Here is a 19,866-nt window from a genome sequence, read left to right as displayed (position 1 = left end):
CTAAATTCTAAAGCTGATAGAATGAATCAAAAACACTAAATATTGTAAAATATTTCACCTAAATTGTAAGATACATAAAAGTAAAATATATACATATGTAGAATTGGCTATTTATTTGTATACGTTCGGAATAATTGAACTTTGAGGATAGATAGAATATCTTGAAATTGTATAATACATGGTTTTGTCGTGTCTAGTAGCGCCGCCTACTTATGTCTAAGTAACTAAAAACGTTCAAGGTATTACATCTGAGTTTGGACTCTCTGTTATCTACCGAGGGCCGCGTTAAACAAGATTTTACTGTCTAGGGATCTTTTGACGTGGAACAGCTGATTGTATATGTATTCGTCAGACTATTCTCAACATCAAGATGGCCGCGATCGTGAGAGTGCAGTAAGGATTGTATGATTTTTGGCATATATCGCCAGTTGCAACGTTTGGAGCTGTTGTCATTAATATTCAGTATTTTCGGTAAATATTTCTATGGATTTTTACATAGAACCCGCGTTGAGTTGCTGGAGTAATTGTATACAAACGCGATAAAATTGAAATTCTGTAGATTGTCACTGACATCTCGTGAATGTGATGTAGCAGACGCCTCTAATTGCTTTTAATAGGTTTTCTTCGAGATCCTTAGTGTATCGCGTTGTTGCGATGGACTTTGTGGTAGATACTTGTCAAGCCCTTTTTGCTACGGATGAAGAATTGATTTGTTATCAACGAAAATACCTGCTGTTAATATCGATGTAACGCTGATTATTCTTCGACTACTCTATAACAAGGTTTTGTCATTTTATTTATTACGGGATTATTTTATCGCATTGTCAGTTAACAGTTTATGTTGGGTTATATTTCCTTGAATCATTGTTATCTTATGTGTTATAAAAGAAACTTATGTTTGTAGATACAATTCTTACTTGTACATTCACACAAATGAACATGTGCTTTGACTGTATACGTATTGCTGTATTGTCAAAACAATTTTTTAGCGAATTGACAAGTTGATCGAGTGTAAATGCATAAAATGAATATTCCGATGATATGATAAATCAAAAATATTGATATGTTGTTCCAAGATGGGAATAAATGAACATTATATAATATGTATCAAGTATAAACAATTAAAACGAATTTTTATTGTTATTTTTTATCAATTGGATTGGCTAAAAGTATAAATAATTTCGATTTATTAGGTTAGAGAACAATGCAGGTAACTTTTATATTTTAATAAAACTATGTTTCATTTCATATTTTATATTCTTTCTTAGATTTTATAATGTCATTACTCTGTTTAAATATTGTAGGTACTATCGGTTTTATTGGATGATGAATTTATTAGAACAAAAAAATATGATATGGTAATACAGTTCTTTATGTCAACCCTGTTCAATATTCATATTATTATTTCATTAATCCATGTAGGATGTATTTTGTTTACAATCAAGATCAACAACTGAACACTTTAATTTTCTATTTTATCATTTTAAAAAGGACAAAAAATTTCAAATGAAAAAAACAGAGTAATAACATTTTAAAATCTGAAGGTCGAAAACCAGAGATTGAAACATTATTTTCTTAAAAAATAAAAGTTATTTAGATTGCTTTTTAAAATTAGCAATTTTAAGTAATTTATATTCTCAATTATTATATAATAAAAACCATGTTTTTGCATTAAAGAGATGTTAAAATTACATGTTAAAGTGTGATAATAATACTGCATATTTTATTGAATGTATTTATAATATACATAATACTTAATTGTATTAACAATGTTTAAGTGGTTTGGCATTTAGTAGATCAATTATAAATTTTAGTAATAATACAAAATAAATTAATTAACATAAGTGTTTTAAATTTTGATATGTTTTTATAAAGTTTTAACTATAAATTATAGGTTGAATTTTAAAAATGACAGCAGGTACAAGCTTGGTGGTACCCATAGTGCTATGGGGTCGTATAGCTCCAACTCATTGCATTTCTTGTATTTATTTATCTCGAGATCAAAAAACCTTGGTGACTGGCTGTTACGATGGGCAGATATGTTTGTGGCAAATGGATCCCGAAACACTAAATGTAAATATATGTTATTAGTAATATTGAACAATTTAATCAGAAACATAGAAAGTAAAAAGAGAACATTTCAATGTATAAAATTTAAATAATTAATCACCGTCAATTTCATATTAAGATGACTCCAAGATGCTTACTTGTTGGTCACACTGCTCCAATATTGTGCTTGAGTCGAGCAAGCGCTATCATGGAACAGAATTATATTGTCAGCAGCAGTGAAAGTGGAGAGATGTGCACTTGGGATTTAGTTGATGGAAAATGCAGAGAAGCTGTGAAACTTAGTAGTGTTCACACACAGATGTTGCCTTATGTTTCCGCTGGTGGAGAAGATGTTAGACTTTTTTGTTCTGGGTACATCAGACTTACATTAATATTATTTTAAGTAAAATCAAATATACAGTTCCAAACTGAAGAATAAAAATTTGTTTCACATTTCAGATACTACCCTGAGGTTTTAGTGATGGACCCTTTCAGCTTGGAAGTCTTATTCACCTTAAGTTCGCGCGTCAATCCTGATTGGATTAGTGCTCTGCACGTTTTGCGGCCGGCCAAACGGAAAGGTCGGTTCTACGTGCACACAAGTTAGTTACACTCCATCACACCTACGCTTTATATCATAAGCTGCTTTCTCTCTTTTTCCTTCTCTCTGACTGCTCTACCAATGTATATTGTGCAAAACTTGATTACTATAACAGAATGGTACTCATGGTATTATTTAATTTATCTGATTGAAGCAAAAACGAATCGATATTATTTTATCTGATTAGACTTTCATTTGATATTTCATTGCACAGTATATTTGGTATTTCCTGCTCTACCAATTTTTCGTATACTATCTCGGTGCTCAACAGGTCTTTTTTAAAGTATTAAAGTCATTAATAAAATCTACTATCTTTGGGATCTTTTATTTATAAAGTTTAAAGAGTTTTTCCGTTGGTAAAGCATTTAACAAGATGATCTATGCGTGTAAGTTTTACAATTTTTCGGTGCTTTGAATTATCTGTTAATTCTTTTTTTAAGCAATTAACTTGAAGAAGCTTTTACGCTTTGGGTATATGAAAGACTTTACATGTACTTAATTTTTTCTATAAGGGGTATTTTTTGATGATAATGTTATTTGATGGCACTACTAACAATGTACTCTATATTACGTAATGATAATAATTTATACATTATCAAAATTTTAATAAAAGTTACATTGTTGCAGCATGTTAATGAATTACATGTGGAAATACATCAGTGTTATTCCACTGATAGTCCAAGCTGTATCATATCTTTCATTGTTTCTTTCTCGTCGTCTTTCAATTTTCATTCTTTTGAAAAATGAAATCAAATGAGCAAACATTAACATTTCAACTAATCTCCTTCCTCATACTAATCTCCTTCATTTGCTCTCCTATTACAAAACACCATCATTAAAGCATACATTGCATTTTACCTACATTCGTTAATCACTGTCATATCATTTTTGAGTGATAAACCATATTTATAGTAAGTATATATTACTCTAAATTCATAATTTCTAAAATGTGTTTAATGTTTGAATGCAATGAATGCAATTTTGTTTTTTTATAATTTTAAAGGGAGTATCAACATTTAGTTAAATGTTTATTTATTGCTCTTGTAGTGCGTTAGTTGCTTTAGGCTTTAATCTGTATATCGAACAATTTCTTTTTTAACTACTTATTGCGATATAGAGTGAACTGAAAAACATAATATAATTTTTATATCTGTTCTTTAACCATTTTCTCTTCCTTAGAATTAAAATTTTCAAAGTACAATATAGTTATTTAACAATGAATTTAAATAAACAAAAATAATGTAAGGAATATAACCGCATGTATTTTAATCAGTGAATGACTTTTCGTAATATTTACATAATAGGTGTAATTTTACAGTTTTGGTAAAGACATGTATATAAGTTTTCAGCACGTTAGTTTTTAATACGCGGTATCTTTTAAGTTTAGTATAGAACTTCACTGGAAAATGGAAAATATATTTAAAAGAAATGAATATTTCAATGGCTTTCTCTTTCCCTATACTATATTTTGAAAATCAACAATTACTAAACTTTCAAGATGCTTTGTGCATGATTAAAGTATGCATGTATTGAGATCTTCATACAAGGTATAATTATTTCTTAAATATAACAAAGAATCTTATTTTGCATGAAATTCTAATACTATATTAAATGGATATATTAGTTAGAGCTGTAATCAGAAATTACTTTGATGTTTTTTTTTCTTTGATATTAATATATTTATTTAACAGTATCAGAATATTATTTTATAACTTTGTAAAAGATCTACGTTTTGGTTTGCATTTACAATACATGTAAGGTATTACTTTGCTGACCAATACTGAAAATTCTTTTGCTTGAAATGCTACAACACCTACTTAGATGTAGTTAACGCGCAACAGGCGCTTCCATTCATTTAAAGACGATGTCGTACTGGCCTTAACAACAACTGGTACGGTCAAGGTGTGGACTCTTCTTGGTCATGAGAATCGTAACAGTGAACCCCTTTATGAACATGAAAGCAAACAGATACGATGTCTAAATGCACTTGCAATGACCTGTTGCCCATATAATCAAAGAACTGTATTAATTGTGTGTTCCAAAGATTGGCAGGTATGTATTCTTATTACTGCACCCTTTTAGATAAATTAAGTTTGTTTTTATTCATGCATTACTTGAAACAGATATACGATGCCGGTGACTTTTCTGTCTTGTGTTCAATTTCTGCGCCTCGTGGAGAACGTTGGATGGCTGGCGACTTCCTAGCTGCGGACAGGGTTATTTTGTGGAGTGACAAAGGTCATGGTTATCTCTATAAACTACCAGCTAAGTACGTTTCTAAATAGAACGAGATTCCTCCTTCTTGTTACTCTACTTTGGAATCTTGGATATTTTTTTATTTTAGAATTCTTATAAAATATTCGAATTTCATTATTTCATTATATTGTAGAAGAGCTTGTACATAATTCATAACATCAAGTATTTCTAAGACAGAACATTCGTGATCATATTACCTAATATGATTTAGTTATTTGAAATATCAATTCATTTAATAGACTATTCATTTGTTGCTTATAGGGTTCTGGTACACCTTGACAGGTAGTTTTTTGGGAAATTAGTATCGTAAATTTTATCAGACCTAATAATTAACATATCGTTTTTTATAAAAGAAATATGTATAATATTTAATTAAGAGATGCTTACTTTTATAGCATAGCTAGTAATACTAATATGCATTTGTTTGTATTGATGTAATCAATTGTTATACCAATTTAACATATTTAAAAAAACAAAATATAACAAGAATTTGTTAATAATATGCTTTAATAATATAGTATACAATATATTTAACAATACATCATAATAGTTCAATATTCTATAACATAGGACAAATGATTTCTGAAATAAAAATGAGATATCATTACAGGCGAATCAGGTTTAAAATTTAACGTAAAATATGTCAAACATAATTACTGTATCTTTACGAATATACAAAATACGTAGATAAATTCACCTTAATTAGATGCACCAATCTTCAAATTAACCAAAGGCTTCAATTTTTAAGTCTGAATGCTATTCTGTAGAGGCACTTGCTGGCAATGCACACATTTAATATTTGTTCTCTTTATATTTCTTTACATCATTTACCATGAACATTCATATTCGATTATTAAATTAAAAATTAAAATTTGGATCTATCTATTTTATACAAAAACTATATTAACGAAGTTTTAACGTTTAAACAAAAATGTATTTTATTTACTATTTACGGTATGAATGTTATAAATGACTTTGTATTTATGTGCACTTTAAATGGTTTTATATACATAGGTAAGCAAAGTTCTCATTAAATGTTTTTGTTGTTTCATCAATGTGATCGAATTCGATGAGTTTTCTTAATCAGTGAGAAAAGTACACCAAAGCAGTGCATATACGATCTAAGTAAAGTCGATATAGAAAATTTGAAAGTTTTATACTCAAGTAGTTTTTCATTTTCCCATATTACAAACATACAATTAACACTGTGATCTGTTTTTACGGTGATGTGTCTTTTTCATATAATACACATCTACTACATTCTACGGTGGATCTGGTGTCCTTCTAGCAAGCTGAAGGGCAAGGCTCTCAGCAGGTAACCCTGGATTATTTCTTTTACACACTCTCGTCTTGTGTTCTTCACTGTAATTTCACTGTCTCTTTACCTGTGTTTTTCGTATGTATTTTTTTTTTAATCATATTGCTCTTCTACTGATTTAGTTTTCATAATTACTTCTTCTCCTTTATACTGAATGTGATCAATCAGGTGCAGTTCTATACATTTTCATATATGTACAGATGAAAGATAAATACAATGAAATTTGCTTAAATAATAAAGTAATAATGTGATGTAAAGAGAAAGTAGAAAATTCCTTTTAGGATTGATCTTGCTTTCTCCTTACAATACATTTGGTGTACAGTTGGAGTTTCAAAAGTTAATTAAAAAATTTAACAGATTTGTATGTACTTCTTTATCAGAAGTAAAATTGTGGAACAGAAAACTTTATCTAATATTTAAATCTAAATTAGTATCAACTTTACGAATAATTCATAGATAGTTTGTTGTAACAAATTATTTAATATAAACAGTAAAATACATGAATTTCATTGTATTCAGTTATTGTAAATAGATGTAAATAGTGTAGTTTATGATTTTATAGAAATTCAAAAATTAGGATACCGTATATTTAATTGACAGAACAAAATAATATAAAAACAATGCAGTTTAAAATTACGATTGAATATCATAAATTATATGTTCTTGCATTCTACAATATTATGAAAAAGAAACTTTTCTTTTTGAAATTTCATGGTCCAGGAAAAGTGGTTTGTCATATCATATAGAGACAGAACTTAATACTTCATTATTCTTTAGGGAGTCTCTTGTATTTCAAATGATTTTACTTCACTAGCAATAATAATAATATAATACATTTTCGTGCACTGTCTGCTTATAAGTGTATAGTTCATATTCTATCTTCTAAATAATTACCGTGTTAAACAATATCATACAAAAACATGTTAAACGAAGACATAACAAACAAGGGCAATATGCATTTCAGACTTTGTGTTTTCACCTTTCGTTTGCCTTGAATTGCTTTACATGTATCACTACTTTATAGATCAGGTGAATGATGAAAATAATCATTTAAATAAAAAATGTAGTAGTGCCATGCCAGCTTATTATAGTTTTAGTTACTTATGCTGAATTTAGTTTTGCAAATAAATTTATATATTAGATTTACATCTGATTTAACAAATTCCTGTAAGAAAAACATGATTATATAGATTGATTGAATCAAATTATGCAATGCTTTTCTGCTTACTGATACATTTCTTATTAAATAAGCTATTAAATATAACAAATGCAAATGATCGTTCACGAAATATAATAATTACTATTTATGGATAATTCTATAAAATAGTTTCTAATATATCATAATATATTAGAATCTGTTGTGAATTGGTGGCCATAAATGGCATCATGTTATATAAAAGATTAAAAATACTAACATAATATATTATTGTTCTTTGTTTTGATCATGCAGTAGCGTTGCAGACAATAAAAGTTTTCATACGGCGGGTGCCGAATATGATCAACCTTACTTATACTGTACTCTGACGCAACCTGGAGACAAGGTAATTTCGAAGTTTTTGATTAATAAAAAAAAGCTTTAAATAAGATATAAAAACCAAAATTATCGGGTAGTACATTACATTGTTTTTATTATAGCCTCTGTCGTGCCCACCAGCAATGCGATTAGTTACAGTACAACGGCAAAGTAAAACACTAAAATATTTATTACGTGGTGATAGCGAAGGTGTTGTTTTTCTTTGGACAGTACCAGAAGTAACAACTCAACAATTGTCCCAAATCTGTCAGAATGATCACTCAACACCTGTCTCATTATCACCAGCAGTGAAAATAAGTCTGACCACTGCTTGGGCACAAATGAGACCACCACCGGTTGGAATATTAGATCAGTTGGACAGTGGAGATGGACATGGTATAAAGTTAACGGCTAGTATATATTTACCACAACAAAGTCGCCTAGTTGTTGGTCGCGAAGATGGCAGTATTATCATTGTTCCTGCAACACAAACAGTCATGCTCCAATTACTTCATGGGAATCACCAACAATACGATGGTACAATCAATTCATACTTGCGAACATATTATTAAATATAATGATATTTTCAAACGAAACCATTAGTGATCGAACAAGCAATTTCAATATAAATTATTATATGGTTTATAGATTGGCCCCCACACCAAGTACTTTTAGGTCACTCTGGTCGAGTGAATTGTCTTTTATATCCGCATGGAGCTGCACCGCGTTATGACAGAGTACATCTTGTATCTGGTTCAGTCGATTTCGCTGTATGTTTGTGGGACCTTTATGCCGGTACGCTGATTCACAGGTTCTGTGTCCACGCTGGTGAAATTACTCAATTGATGGTGCCACCTGATAATTGTAGTGTACGTTAAATGTTATTAATCATCTCGAACAAATAGAATGATTTTTGAAACAACTGTTATATTAGTTAAAAGTTTAATTAAAAGATAGTAAAATTTCTTTCTACGTACATTAACAACTAATACAGTTTTATAACAGTTATTTCATAATGTACTATTTATACTATGGTATGGTTTTTCATTGTTATGTAATTATAATCTCGTTGTTCTTTTTTAGCCTAGAATACAAAAGTGTGTTTGCAGTGTTGCGTCAGATCATAGTGTTACTTTATTATCGCTAGCAGAAAGGAAGTGCGTTGTTCTTGCTTCGCGACACCTGTTTCCAGTTGTTACCATAAAATGGAGGCCACTGGATGACTTTATGATAGTCGGATGTTCGGATGGGGCTGTATATGTATGGCAAATGGAAACTGGTCACCTAGATCGTGTATTACATGGTATGTATACATTTTCAATTCTCATATTCCTTTATATAAAATATCCTGATAATTACCGATTTTGTATGTACCGCCATAATTAACGATTCTTACAGGTATTATTGCCGAAGAAGTACTCTACGCGTGTGACGAAAACACTATAGCTGCAGCTGGAGGATCGGCCGCGGGTGGAGAACTAGGCTTAGCTAATCCTGCCGTGCATTTCTTTAGGTAAATGAAATCTTGCAACGTAGATGGTGAGAACCTTGTGTAAATTTTAGGGGAAGGATCCTAAACTGTAATTTTTTTTATATCTTATTTATTGTATTTTATATTATTTTTTTCAGAGGTTTAAGGCATAGAAACCTCTCTGCTATAAGACACGCGACACAAAGAGGGTTACATCAATTGCAACAACTTCATGGCGGCCATGGACCAGATCACGGAAGTCAAATAAAAGCAAAAGGCGCTCCTCTAATGATTCAAGGTTTTAGGAGTAATCCTAAAGATCCAGAAAGTCACATTTTATTTTTTGACATAGAAGCATTAATAGGTATTAATTTTTTTTTGTGTTGATTACAACATATGTAATAACAGATCAATAAAGGCATTTCTCTTTTTCTTTTGTGTAGTACAACTACTTAGTGACGAGTATGGAACGATGTCGCCAGGTTCATTGGAAGCGCAAGGTCTAATTTCGGCCTCGGAGTATCAAAAAGTTGCAGCGCTGACACAGTCCGCCAGTCCAGACGCGCATAAAAAAATTGCAGGTGAAGACATAGTTCACTTTTCTCCGTATACTAGCAAATAAAAAGTTACTTTTGAAAATTTAACTATTATGTGAATTAATTAAGAAATTGATACTAACATGCCACTTTATAGACTTTTTCGGTCGCGTCAAGGATAAGGCCGGCGACGTTGAACGAATTTTAAAGGAGAAGGATCGTCACGGTACCGTTCTCTGCTATTGTTTTATTTTGCAAATCGTAGTTTGTATCTGGTTATTTTTTTTTTGTATATATCTTGTAGAACGAAGGTTTAGTAAGGATATCATACAGGATCGTTAGTTTTTCTTGATATATTACTTCCTGCACAAGCTATTCATTATTCAATTAATACGCACATACAATTCTTCTCGTATGACTGCATGTGCACAGATATAGGTGGTTTTATGCATATTTTCCAAAAATCTTGTTGAGGCGGTATTAATCCGGTCGAAGTAATATTTCTATATACTTGTTTCATTCGGAACTCCAATATATGTGTCAAAAGACTGATCGATCGAAATTTGTTCGAATTAGAAACTTGGTATAGTGAAGCAATGTTTTGTATTCTTAATTCTTTTTTACGCTTGGTAGTATTTCTATAATCTTGGACATATAACCTAAATATGCTCGTTCATGGAATGTTTGTTTCATATAATATTCACAGATTTCGTAATGCCTGTAATCCATACTTCAACTATAGTCGTTAGTTAGAAGATTCGTTTTGAGATAAAGTTCGTTTATTACATCTAAAGCCAATTTCTTTCTGTAGGTATATTGGCTAAAATGAAGGAGGGTGCAGAGAACGTACACACTAAAATTCAGGCCAAGGTGGAAAGCGTTGGCCTCAAGCCGTCGACTCTCGACGGTAAAGGTTAGCCACGATTTAAGGAGGATGGCTATTTTTATTGTACTTTCTGCTGCTGAAATCACATCGCATGGATTTTTTTTTGTTAGTTTAGATTTGTCGTTTCGCTTCTCAGTTTCTTCTTTTTTTTTTATGTAAAATGCATTCATTGATGTTTATGATACAAGACACTAAGGGTACTCATTAACATTTCCTTTGATGAACTTACATAGTGCTTTACAATTTGAACAGTTATTAATTTGTGCGCCAAATTATTCGTTCCAGGCTGTTTCGTTATTCAATAAGTATACAATGTAGTTTAGTACTTTTATGTACAACAGTGAGTTGCAAAAAAAAAATGTTACTATGGAATATATAAATCATATTTTTGGCCACTATTGTATAGTATCTAAAATTATTGTTTCTTTTATTTATTCATTATACTTTACATATATATGTTAACATTTCATACATTTCAGGTTTTTGCTTTATACATTCATCTTTATTTATAGATTTCGTATCGGTGCATATTGTTATAAAACTTTTCATACATTTGACACAATGAATATTTAGGGTTGAAACGTATTGGCAGTTGATCATTGAAATATTTCTAATATGTTTACTTCAGGAAACTTTTGTGTGAAAATGTATGGAACGTTTTAAACTTTGATGTTATACTTCACTTCTTCAATGCACAGCTGTGGTAGATTTAAAATTTGCATGTCTGTAGCTACTCTAGAAGTCCTAATCATTCGCAGGTGACAATTGGAATAATAGCGACGCTGCAAAGAACAATTTGAAACGGAATGGAGCTTTCAGCGAACCAAATGCAACTATGGAGGTTGCTCAGCTTATATTGAGCTTATTACATGCTTGGGGCATGGATCCAGACTTAGATCGCGTTTGCGAAGGAAAGCTAGGTTTACTAAGACCCATGGTTCCTGTTTCTTTTGGAGTATTGTCTAAAGGAGGTATGCGCAAAAATATGAAAACTTCCTAAGTACGTATCTACGTTGTTAAATCAACATTGTTTATCGTAGGTTACATGTCGTTACTATTACCAACTTGGCAAACGCAATTGGAACCAGCCGGTGAACCGGCAACGCAACTGGAACAACGTTTACCAATCGAATTAGTCAGACAAGAAAGGCTTACCAGAGCGTTCACAGCAAGAGCACATTGGGAGCTGTCTACCACATTAACCAGTAATCATTTATTGGCAGTAGTCGCTTTGGCGAATACGTTAATGTCAATGAATAATGCAACATTTGTACCTGAACAAGAACGGAATCGAAAACTGCATAGGTCAGCGTTTGTTTCGTACACAAAATTATATTGTAGGATAAATTTCATGGGTATATTTTATGTAGACCGGGTAACAGATCGGCAGTTAATTGGAACAAAGCAGAAGAAGAAAATGAAGAAATTTATACAGTACAACAGGCACAGATTAAGCAAGGTTGGTCGCTTTTAGCGACCTTGCATTGCGTGCTTCTACCTGACAAAGTAGCTTCGCAAGGTGGTGCGAAAACATTCAAACGGCCTCAAGTCGAAATGATGGCACGGAGATGGCAACATCAATGCCTTGAGGTTAGTTATTGCCAACACGTTTAGAATGCATAATAGTAAATCTAATGACAATATTTCAGATCCGCGAAGCTGCTCAAGCTTTATTACTCGCCGAACTAGGTAGAATGGGTCCAAAAGGAAGAAAAGCGCTGGTAGATAGTTGGTCGCAATATCTTCCAATGTACAGCACTCAAGAGCCCATTGCACCACAAGTACAGAACCAAAGTCCTCCAACTTCTAATAGTCCAATTCCTCCATCTGAATCGCATCAAGAAGAAGAAGATGAAGAGGAAGAATTAGTGGAAGGTAATTCATGAAACATTTATTTGGCGTTCCATTATTTTTATCGGGTAAACATCCTAATTATACATTCTTACTATCAGCAGAAATAAATGTAGCTAGGAAACCATCGAGCGTGGCGGAACTGAAACGAAAACAAACGACGGCAGTTGTATTATTGGGCGTAATAGGTGCTGAATTTGGTCAAGACGTTACTACGATGAATCAGAAAAGGGATAATGAACAGAGGCGAAAGAGTTCGATTGTAGAAGGTTTCGGAATAGGAAATAATAATCTTGCCAGGCATACTAGTTTGGCGCTCACGCATCTGTTACACGCGCCGCATTCTCCTAAATTGCCTTTACACACGGCATTGCGAAGAGCAGCAATTGATCTCATTGGTAGAGGTTTCACGGTTTGGGAACCATATCTTGACGTATCGAAAGTAAGAAAAATACTACTAATTTAAATGTTAAATCAATAATTATGATAATAGATTAGGAAAATGTTTAAACAAATATCATATATTGCTTGTCATATTTAAAAATCAAATAATAATTAACAGGTATTATTGGGTCTATTGGAAATGTGTTGTGATGCTGATAAATTAGTACCAAGTATGACGTACGGCCTTCCTCTTACACCTCAAGCTGATACATGTCGCACGGCACGTCATGCTTTAACCTTAATAGCTACTGCCAGACCTGCAGCATTCATTACTACGATGGCGCGAGAGGTGGCTAGATTTAATACACTGCAGCAAAATGCGCAAACACTAAATGTAAATATAGGTGCAAGCGTTTTAGCTAGGGCGAAACCAGAAATACTCCGAATTGTTGAACAATTAATCGATAAAATGCAGAGTGAAATGAGTGATCTTTTAGTTGAGGTAAAAATAATAGTATTCACCGGAATCTGGAGAAACCTGAAACGTTTTCGTATTTATAATGTAATAACCAATGTTTACAGGTCATGGATATTATTTTACATTGTCTGGACCCAGGTCATCTCAAAACTAAACCATTAAACGACGTATTTCCAGCAGTATGTAGATTTAATCAAGTAAGTTAATTGATATTGGTACTATTCAGCGTTTTGTTTAAGCGTAGGCTCGTAACAAATTCATATTTTCTTCAGGTAAGTCACTGTCCAGCAACGCGCAGGATAGCAGTCGGTAGTCGCAACGGTCAACTCGCTCTCTATGAATTGCGAGGAAACGTTAAATGCCAGACAGTACCTGCGCATTCAGTACCGGTGACTGCGTTAGCATTTTCACCTGAGGGCAAGTTCCTGGTTAGCTATTCATGCGCGGAAAATAAGCTATGTTTCTGGCAGGTAGGAAGGACAATTTTTATTCTTTAGTTAATTTTAAGGTAAACGTCGATAATATTAATTAAAAACTTTTAACATTTCTAGCAAACAAATAGCGGAATGTTTGGCCTAGGAAATTCACAGACACGTTGCGTTAAGTCATACAGTACTGCGCCTATTAATGACGTAGCGCGATTGAACCCTATGCGATTAGCTCGATTGATATGGATAAATAACCGAACGGTTACGTTGATGCTTGCCGACGGATCTGAAACACGATTTAACGTATAAACAATAGATGGCCCCTCCTATTCCAGTACTGGACAAAAAAAAAAAAAATTGAGCAGTACAGCAAGTGGGATCAGTTTACAAGCAGAAACGTGGAATCATCGTAGACAACAAACAAAAATAACCGAAAGTGCCGTCGTGAATGTTGGTGCGTTTATTGGTACTTCAATAGTGCTAATGCTAAATAATCAGATACCGTATCATACGGAATATGCTCGAGTGATGAATTTCATCGTTCCACGGCGCAGGATATGACATAGCGATTATCATCGAGCATGGTACGAAAATTTGTTCCTTTTCAATCTATCGTATCTTCTTTTTTTTCCATTTATGTAATTTAAACCTTTACGTTTTTTGGTTGTGCGCACGAATATGCTCGATTTTTGCGTTGCTGTAGCACCCGGAAATAGTTTGAATGTTGTCACGCCTTAAAGAAAGTATTCTTTTTATTTATTAAATCAATGCACTATATCATTTGATTATTATCTACGTAGTTACGGATCTGAATAATTCATTAGAATTTTCCGAGTCTAGATCTAAAGTAAAATATGTGAAACGCTTTCATACTATCAAATATATATCGTGAAATTTGTTGAACGTTTCTACGTAAAAGGATTTGTGTGCTGTACTGTACATTACGCAATGTTACGCTATCGCGTGTGTCATTCGAGCCACGTTTACATATTCCTGAAACTCCGATATAATAGTTGAAAGGTTACCGTACTGGTACCTCGCGTTGAAAGTACATACATGTGTATATATACATACCAAAAAAAAAGGCAAAAAATATTAATTGTCGCCTAAGGATTTGTACATACATAATACTTACAATGGCGAAAACCATAGATCAATGTAACAATTTGTATCAATCGCCTTATGTTTAATCTGTTTATGTATAGTTAAACGCTTCAAATGAATTCCTGTTTTACGAATTTTACACGTGTTACCTGTCGCGTGATTTTTACCGTTTAGCATGTTGAATGTTTTTGTGTCTTATAAAGAGAACTGTACGTCGAGATCTGATCTTAATCGCCACTCGATCGCGCATATTTGTTACTTATGACTAAGAACAAAGTGATAGTGAAGATTAACAGTTAAATTCTTTGATACATGAAAATGTAACTTTTGCGACGGTTATTACAGTTTTTATAAATATTCCACGCGAAAACTATTATGTAATAATATTTATTTCATCATTTAGAATCGAAAATGCAACGGATTGAATTTGATCTGTACAGTCATCCGAACGTGAAGTGTGATTTCCCAATTATTTTTCTTTCTCGAGTTAAAATGTTTCTCCATTTGTAAAACAAACGGATAACGCGGTAGAGAATGTAGATGTTATCGAATTCATTTAGTTTAATTTATTATCGTTATTGCCTTTTGGGAGATTAGCGCAATGTTTTATGTAAGCATGGCAACGATTTTTGTTAGAGAAATTACGACTCCGTCGCCCAGATTCTTACATACGCATAATGATGTATACAATTGTGATGATCAATTTCCACGTCGCAGTTCTGTTACGTCTATAATGGATCGCACAAAATCACGAGTGTATCTTCCAACACATGGTAAATCTTTGGGTATAACCAAATGTCATGTGTTTAGAATCAAAACTAAAACATCTTGAAAGGGAACTGTGCTACATTGGAATTATCGATTTCATTCAAATTTATATACAAATGTATAGTGCAAATCGGATACAATAATGTATTATACACACAACGCTCTATAGATTCGAGTAGTTCAAGGTTGAAACGAAACAGTTAGTATATTATTGAAGTAATATTCAACAATAATTTAATGAATTTAAACAGAATTAAAAATCAATATGTTTTCTCGAATTTATGTTTGAATTTCTCATAAAATTGAGGACAATATACCATTTATATTTAATGCACTATTATATAAAATGCAAAATTTAAGCGAAATCGGTAACACGAATGACACAGTGCTCATGTCAGGGACGACGAGTTGTGTTAATCAAATGAAATATAACAAACGATTATGCCGAAATAATTTTTGTTATCGGTATTTTGACGTGTTCATCGAATTCATTCGCTGACATTTTCTCAGGAGATACCGTCATATCTTCTGTTTTCCTTTGTATAACTGTTTGAAATGTTAAATTTGAAGCTTCTGACAGTAACTTAAATCAGTATATCGAAAAAGAATTTATAAAAAAAAAATGATACAAATTTAATGTGTGAAGAAATTTGTCCATGAATTGAAGAATATATTTACTCGCATATTACACATTACAGTGATGAGCAAATAATTGAACATACTTTTAAGAATTTTTCATTCTGTTATGTTCTTAATAAGTACAGCAATACTTATCAACAATGAATAGTAGATGAACGTTTGTTGACAAAGTTGCAAACGACTAAGAAAGTAGTACAGAAGCGACAGGGCGAATCGGTATTAGTAAACACTGATTTCAATCAAGTTGGTACAGATGTACCATTCTATATTCTGAATAATGTAAACAAATATTAACTGGCCTTGATGGATAATAGATAATAACACTCGTATACCATTTCATAATTTGTAATACAATGTTATCAGTCTAAGATATGTGAACACATTTGGAAATGTTTATATCATGTGTGAAGTTTTGCTTGTCACTGTACAATTCGTCCTTTATAGAATAGATAGGCGGATGGATTGGAAGACGAAACCAAATCTTATCGATAACAAAATTTAAGTGATATTAGTGTTTCAATTATCATGAGAAGGAAGAAATGTTAGTACCGCAGGCAATATGTCACGCAGGCGTGTCTACGATCGGTATCAAAACGAAATACTCGTAAACGCAAAAACACGAAGTTGACTTTGTGAGAAAGTATGAGACGACGGATTGGCTCCCCGACATAGCATCTCATCGCGGCGAATCCAAACGATTGCTCCGCGTTACTTGTATATATAAAACCGATCTATGCCTAATTGTATCTATGTAATTATTTATGTGTACATTATGTACTTTATCGTGCGTTGCGTATGGTTAAACCAATCCTGTTCAAATTTGCTCTCCAGAGCAGTGGTATCTTTCTCCGACTAGTTACCAATATAAATATCACATAGTCGGTGCTGCGCAAGGTTACCAGATTTAAAAAATTGCAACAGCCATGACTAGCAAGAAGATTAAAGCATGAAAAGAGTAATAATCAGTAAGAGAGCCATGGTAAGAATTTTAAACAATGTTAAATAATATTTTATGTCAAAAGAGATGCCAAACGAATTCTTATCTAAGTTCAGGCATTTGTACTTTGCTGTACACAGCCATTGTACGTTAAATTTGAACATAACTTGATAGCAACCAGACATATTTTGGAAAATATGACTTTATTACGAGGAATATGATAAACCTAATTTTTAAGACGTCTGGTAACCTTGATGCTGTGTTATGTGTACGTCTGACGTAAACACAGACAAACACAAAACTCTGAATAAAGATAAAACCTAATGAAAGATTCCATCCATGGGCAGGATTGAGGGAAACGAAGTTCGATCGAGAAAATGGTCAACGATAGATTTTCGTTTTCATCGATCATTCTCTCGTAATCGACAAAGATAGTCAGTGATGGATGTACTCGATATTCCAATCTTCAAAATGATTTCGGTCTTTGGAAAACTTCGAATTATCTATCTTCTTCAACTAATAATCATTTCCAATTTCAACGAACATGATTACTGCATTTTCAAAACAAAAATTGTTATAAAAAATCATTCTATGTCACAAAATTTATGGAAATTACAAATAACTAAATTTTCTATTTCTCTTACATAAAATGAGCAAAGCGAGCCCGCTTGTTAGCGATTAAATTCTTGAAACTTTCTAGTATACAGCTGTTTCAACTTCTTATAATCTCGATGTTTTCCATTGTTCACTCGAACCGTTTCGGGTAATTCTAGATTCCATCACTAAAAGTAAGGTTTAATGCAAAAGAAAGTATACCGCACGTGTTGTTAATCGTTATGCAATAATTGAATGTAATTAAATGTAATCAATGTGAAACGCGTTGCGTTGAAAATTCGATAATATATATACCATGAAAACGAAAATCGTTTCTATCTTGACGAATTTTACACATGCATTATTTACCAAAAAAGCTATTCAATCATTCGTATTATAAAAAGTAATAATTCTTATTTGTTTCTTTAACCCTTTATTGCACGAATCTTATCTTTAAAAGAAAATTATTTCTTATTATTTATACATTTAAGAATTAATATTATAATTAAATAATAAGTAGATGAATCTACAAAGCTACTACATAGTCTTATAAAAAAAATATGACTTGGGAATCTTCCTGAGTATACTTTGCTGAAATTGTTTTTATTACATGTGCAATAGGGGGTTAACAAATTAATACAAAAAATTAGATGTTTCTGATTAGTATCAGAGGACAATGGTATAGATATAACTTGTAAATTTAATTAAAAGCTTTAATCGTAGCAATTTTTACAGATGAAATATGGTACGTAATATTTAAAAATCAAGTTTAAATGTCGTGTTTTTAGGAATTGTTTATCAACTTATACAAAGGAAATATTACTTTATTTATTTATTTCACGAAAGTCAAACATTTACGAACCGCTACAGTTCCTTGTATTCCTTTAGTTAGAAATTATCTGTCAACTAGGTTTCTGTTACAATTAATAAAATACTGTATACAAAATAAATTCATGTAGTTAATTTAATGGATTTAGGTCAAAGCCTAAATTTATAAACTATCTACCACGTGTAATTTCAGTCATTATGAAATGAAAGATCGTATCCTGTTTTATAGTGCACACTGTATAGTAAACTTGTGTGTCGATAGTTAATTTATAAATTTCTAATAATATACTAATACTAGTTTATTTATATCGAATATGAAATTAGACGAGACGCAGATATACATTGTTTTTTTTACTGATATTATGGTAATATATCGACAAGTTATCGACGATGATAAAAAAAATGTAAATAGCACCATCTAGCAGTAAAAAGAGGAACTAATCAAGAACAAACTTGGGCGTTTTCCCGATAGAGGCGCTGATAATACTCCTAAAATAGTTCAGTATATTCGTTGTTGGATGGCGACACCAATTTCCTGCGGAATATTTAAATTTCTTCTTACTTAATTAAAATTCATTAGAACCATTTGTGAATCATATTGATCAAGTGGTTCTAGCGATTAGCCCGAACAGATAGACGCCTACCAAGAACTTTATTTTATACTATGTAGAGATGTAAGGAGAAGGGAGATATTCAATTATGAGTAGGATTATCGGATTATTAGATTACAACATATTTCTTTAATAGTTATGCAAAATACAAAATATTTAAGTTGCACTAGTAGTATTGCTAATATATTGTAAAATAAATATTGAGGTTGATTTGTGTACATAAATTGAACGACATGTAATTTGGTATCAATATTCAATGAGACACTGCAACAAAAAAAGCAAACAATAAATTTGTATATAATTTCATTCACGTTACTTTCTAGGTTCGTAATTTGAAATATCAGTGTATATATAAACAGAAATTGTCATCTCTTTTACTCAGGACTCTAGCCAAAAATTCATCACAAAAAATGTTACGTAAGAATAATATTAATTTATTTTTTATATTCTAGTACTTTTTATTTAATAGAGTATTAGAAGTATGTTAACATTGTCGCAATAAACAAGTACCTTTAAATTATAATTCAACACTGAAGGACTTCTCTTTCACATTGATCCTTGAACTTCTGCTAGAAAAAATATAAACCTAATTACTAATAGAATAAATAAATGAC

The 19,866-nt window shown here is 31.8% G+C and overlaps 1 protein-coding gene across 14 annotated transcripts; it reads left to right on the top strand.

The window, feature by feature from the left end:
* Positions 1-310: 310 nt before the first annotated feature.
* Positions 311-18,142, top strand: LOC128890905 (WD repeat-containing protein 7). 14 transcript variants are annotated; one of them, XM_054149892.1, is made up of 27 exons: positions 314-471; positions 618-782; positions 1,895-2,073; positions 2,189-2,421; positions 2,509-2,651; positions 4,512-4,702; positions 4,774-4,919; positions 5,168-5,188; positions 6,195-6,221; positions 7,675-7,765; positions 7,860-8,274; positions 8,386-8,606; positions 8,821-9,040; positions 9,136-9,250; positions 9,367-9,572; positions 9,652-9,789; positions 9,902-9,970; positions 10,556-10,657; positions 11,389-11,601; positions 11,671-11,935; positions 12,001-12,220; positions 12,280-12,505; positions 12,586-12,923; positions 13,044-13,367; positions 13,448-13,540; positions 13,616-13,813; positions 13,895-18,142. In XM_054149892.1, exons 3-27 carry the CDS (start codon positions 1,909-1,911, stop codon positions 14,078-14,080), a joined length of 4,566 nt encoding a protein of 1,521 aa, XP_054005867.1. In that variant the 5' UTR covers positions 314-471; positions 618-782; positions 1,895-1,908; the 3' UTR covers positions 14,081-18,142. The 14 variants fall into 14 exon arrangements, with proteins under 14 accessions (XP_054005863.1, XP_054005867.1, XP_054005869.1 ...); XM_054149894.1 differs by having other exon boundaries at positions 315-471; positions 2,509-2,630; positions 12,583-12,923; XM_054149887.1 differs by having other exon boundaries at positions 315-471; positions 12,583-12,923.
* The last annotated feature ends 1,724 nt before the right edge of the window (positions 18,143-19,866 follow it).

The sequence above is a fragment of the Hylaeus anthracinus genome, unplaced genomic scaffold (assembly GCF_026225885.1).
Source record: "Hylaeus anthracinus isolate JK02 unplaced genomic scaffold, UHH_iyHylAnth1.0_haploid 12001, whole genome shotgun sequence".
Lineage (NCBI taxonomy): Eukaryota > Metazoa > Arthropoda > Insecta > Hymenoptera > Colletidae > Hylaeus > Hylaeus anthracinus.
The sequence above is the reverse complement of the archived record's forward strand: the minus strand, read 5'-3'. Positions and strand labels throughout refer to the sequence as shown.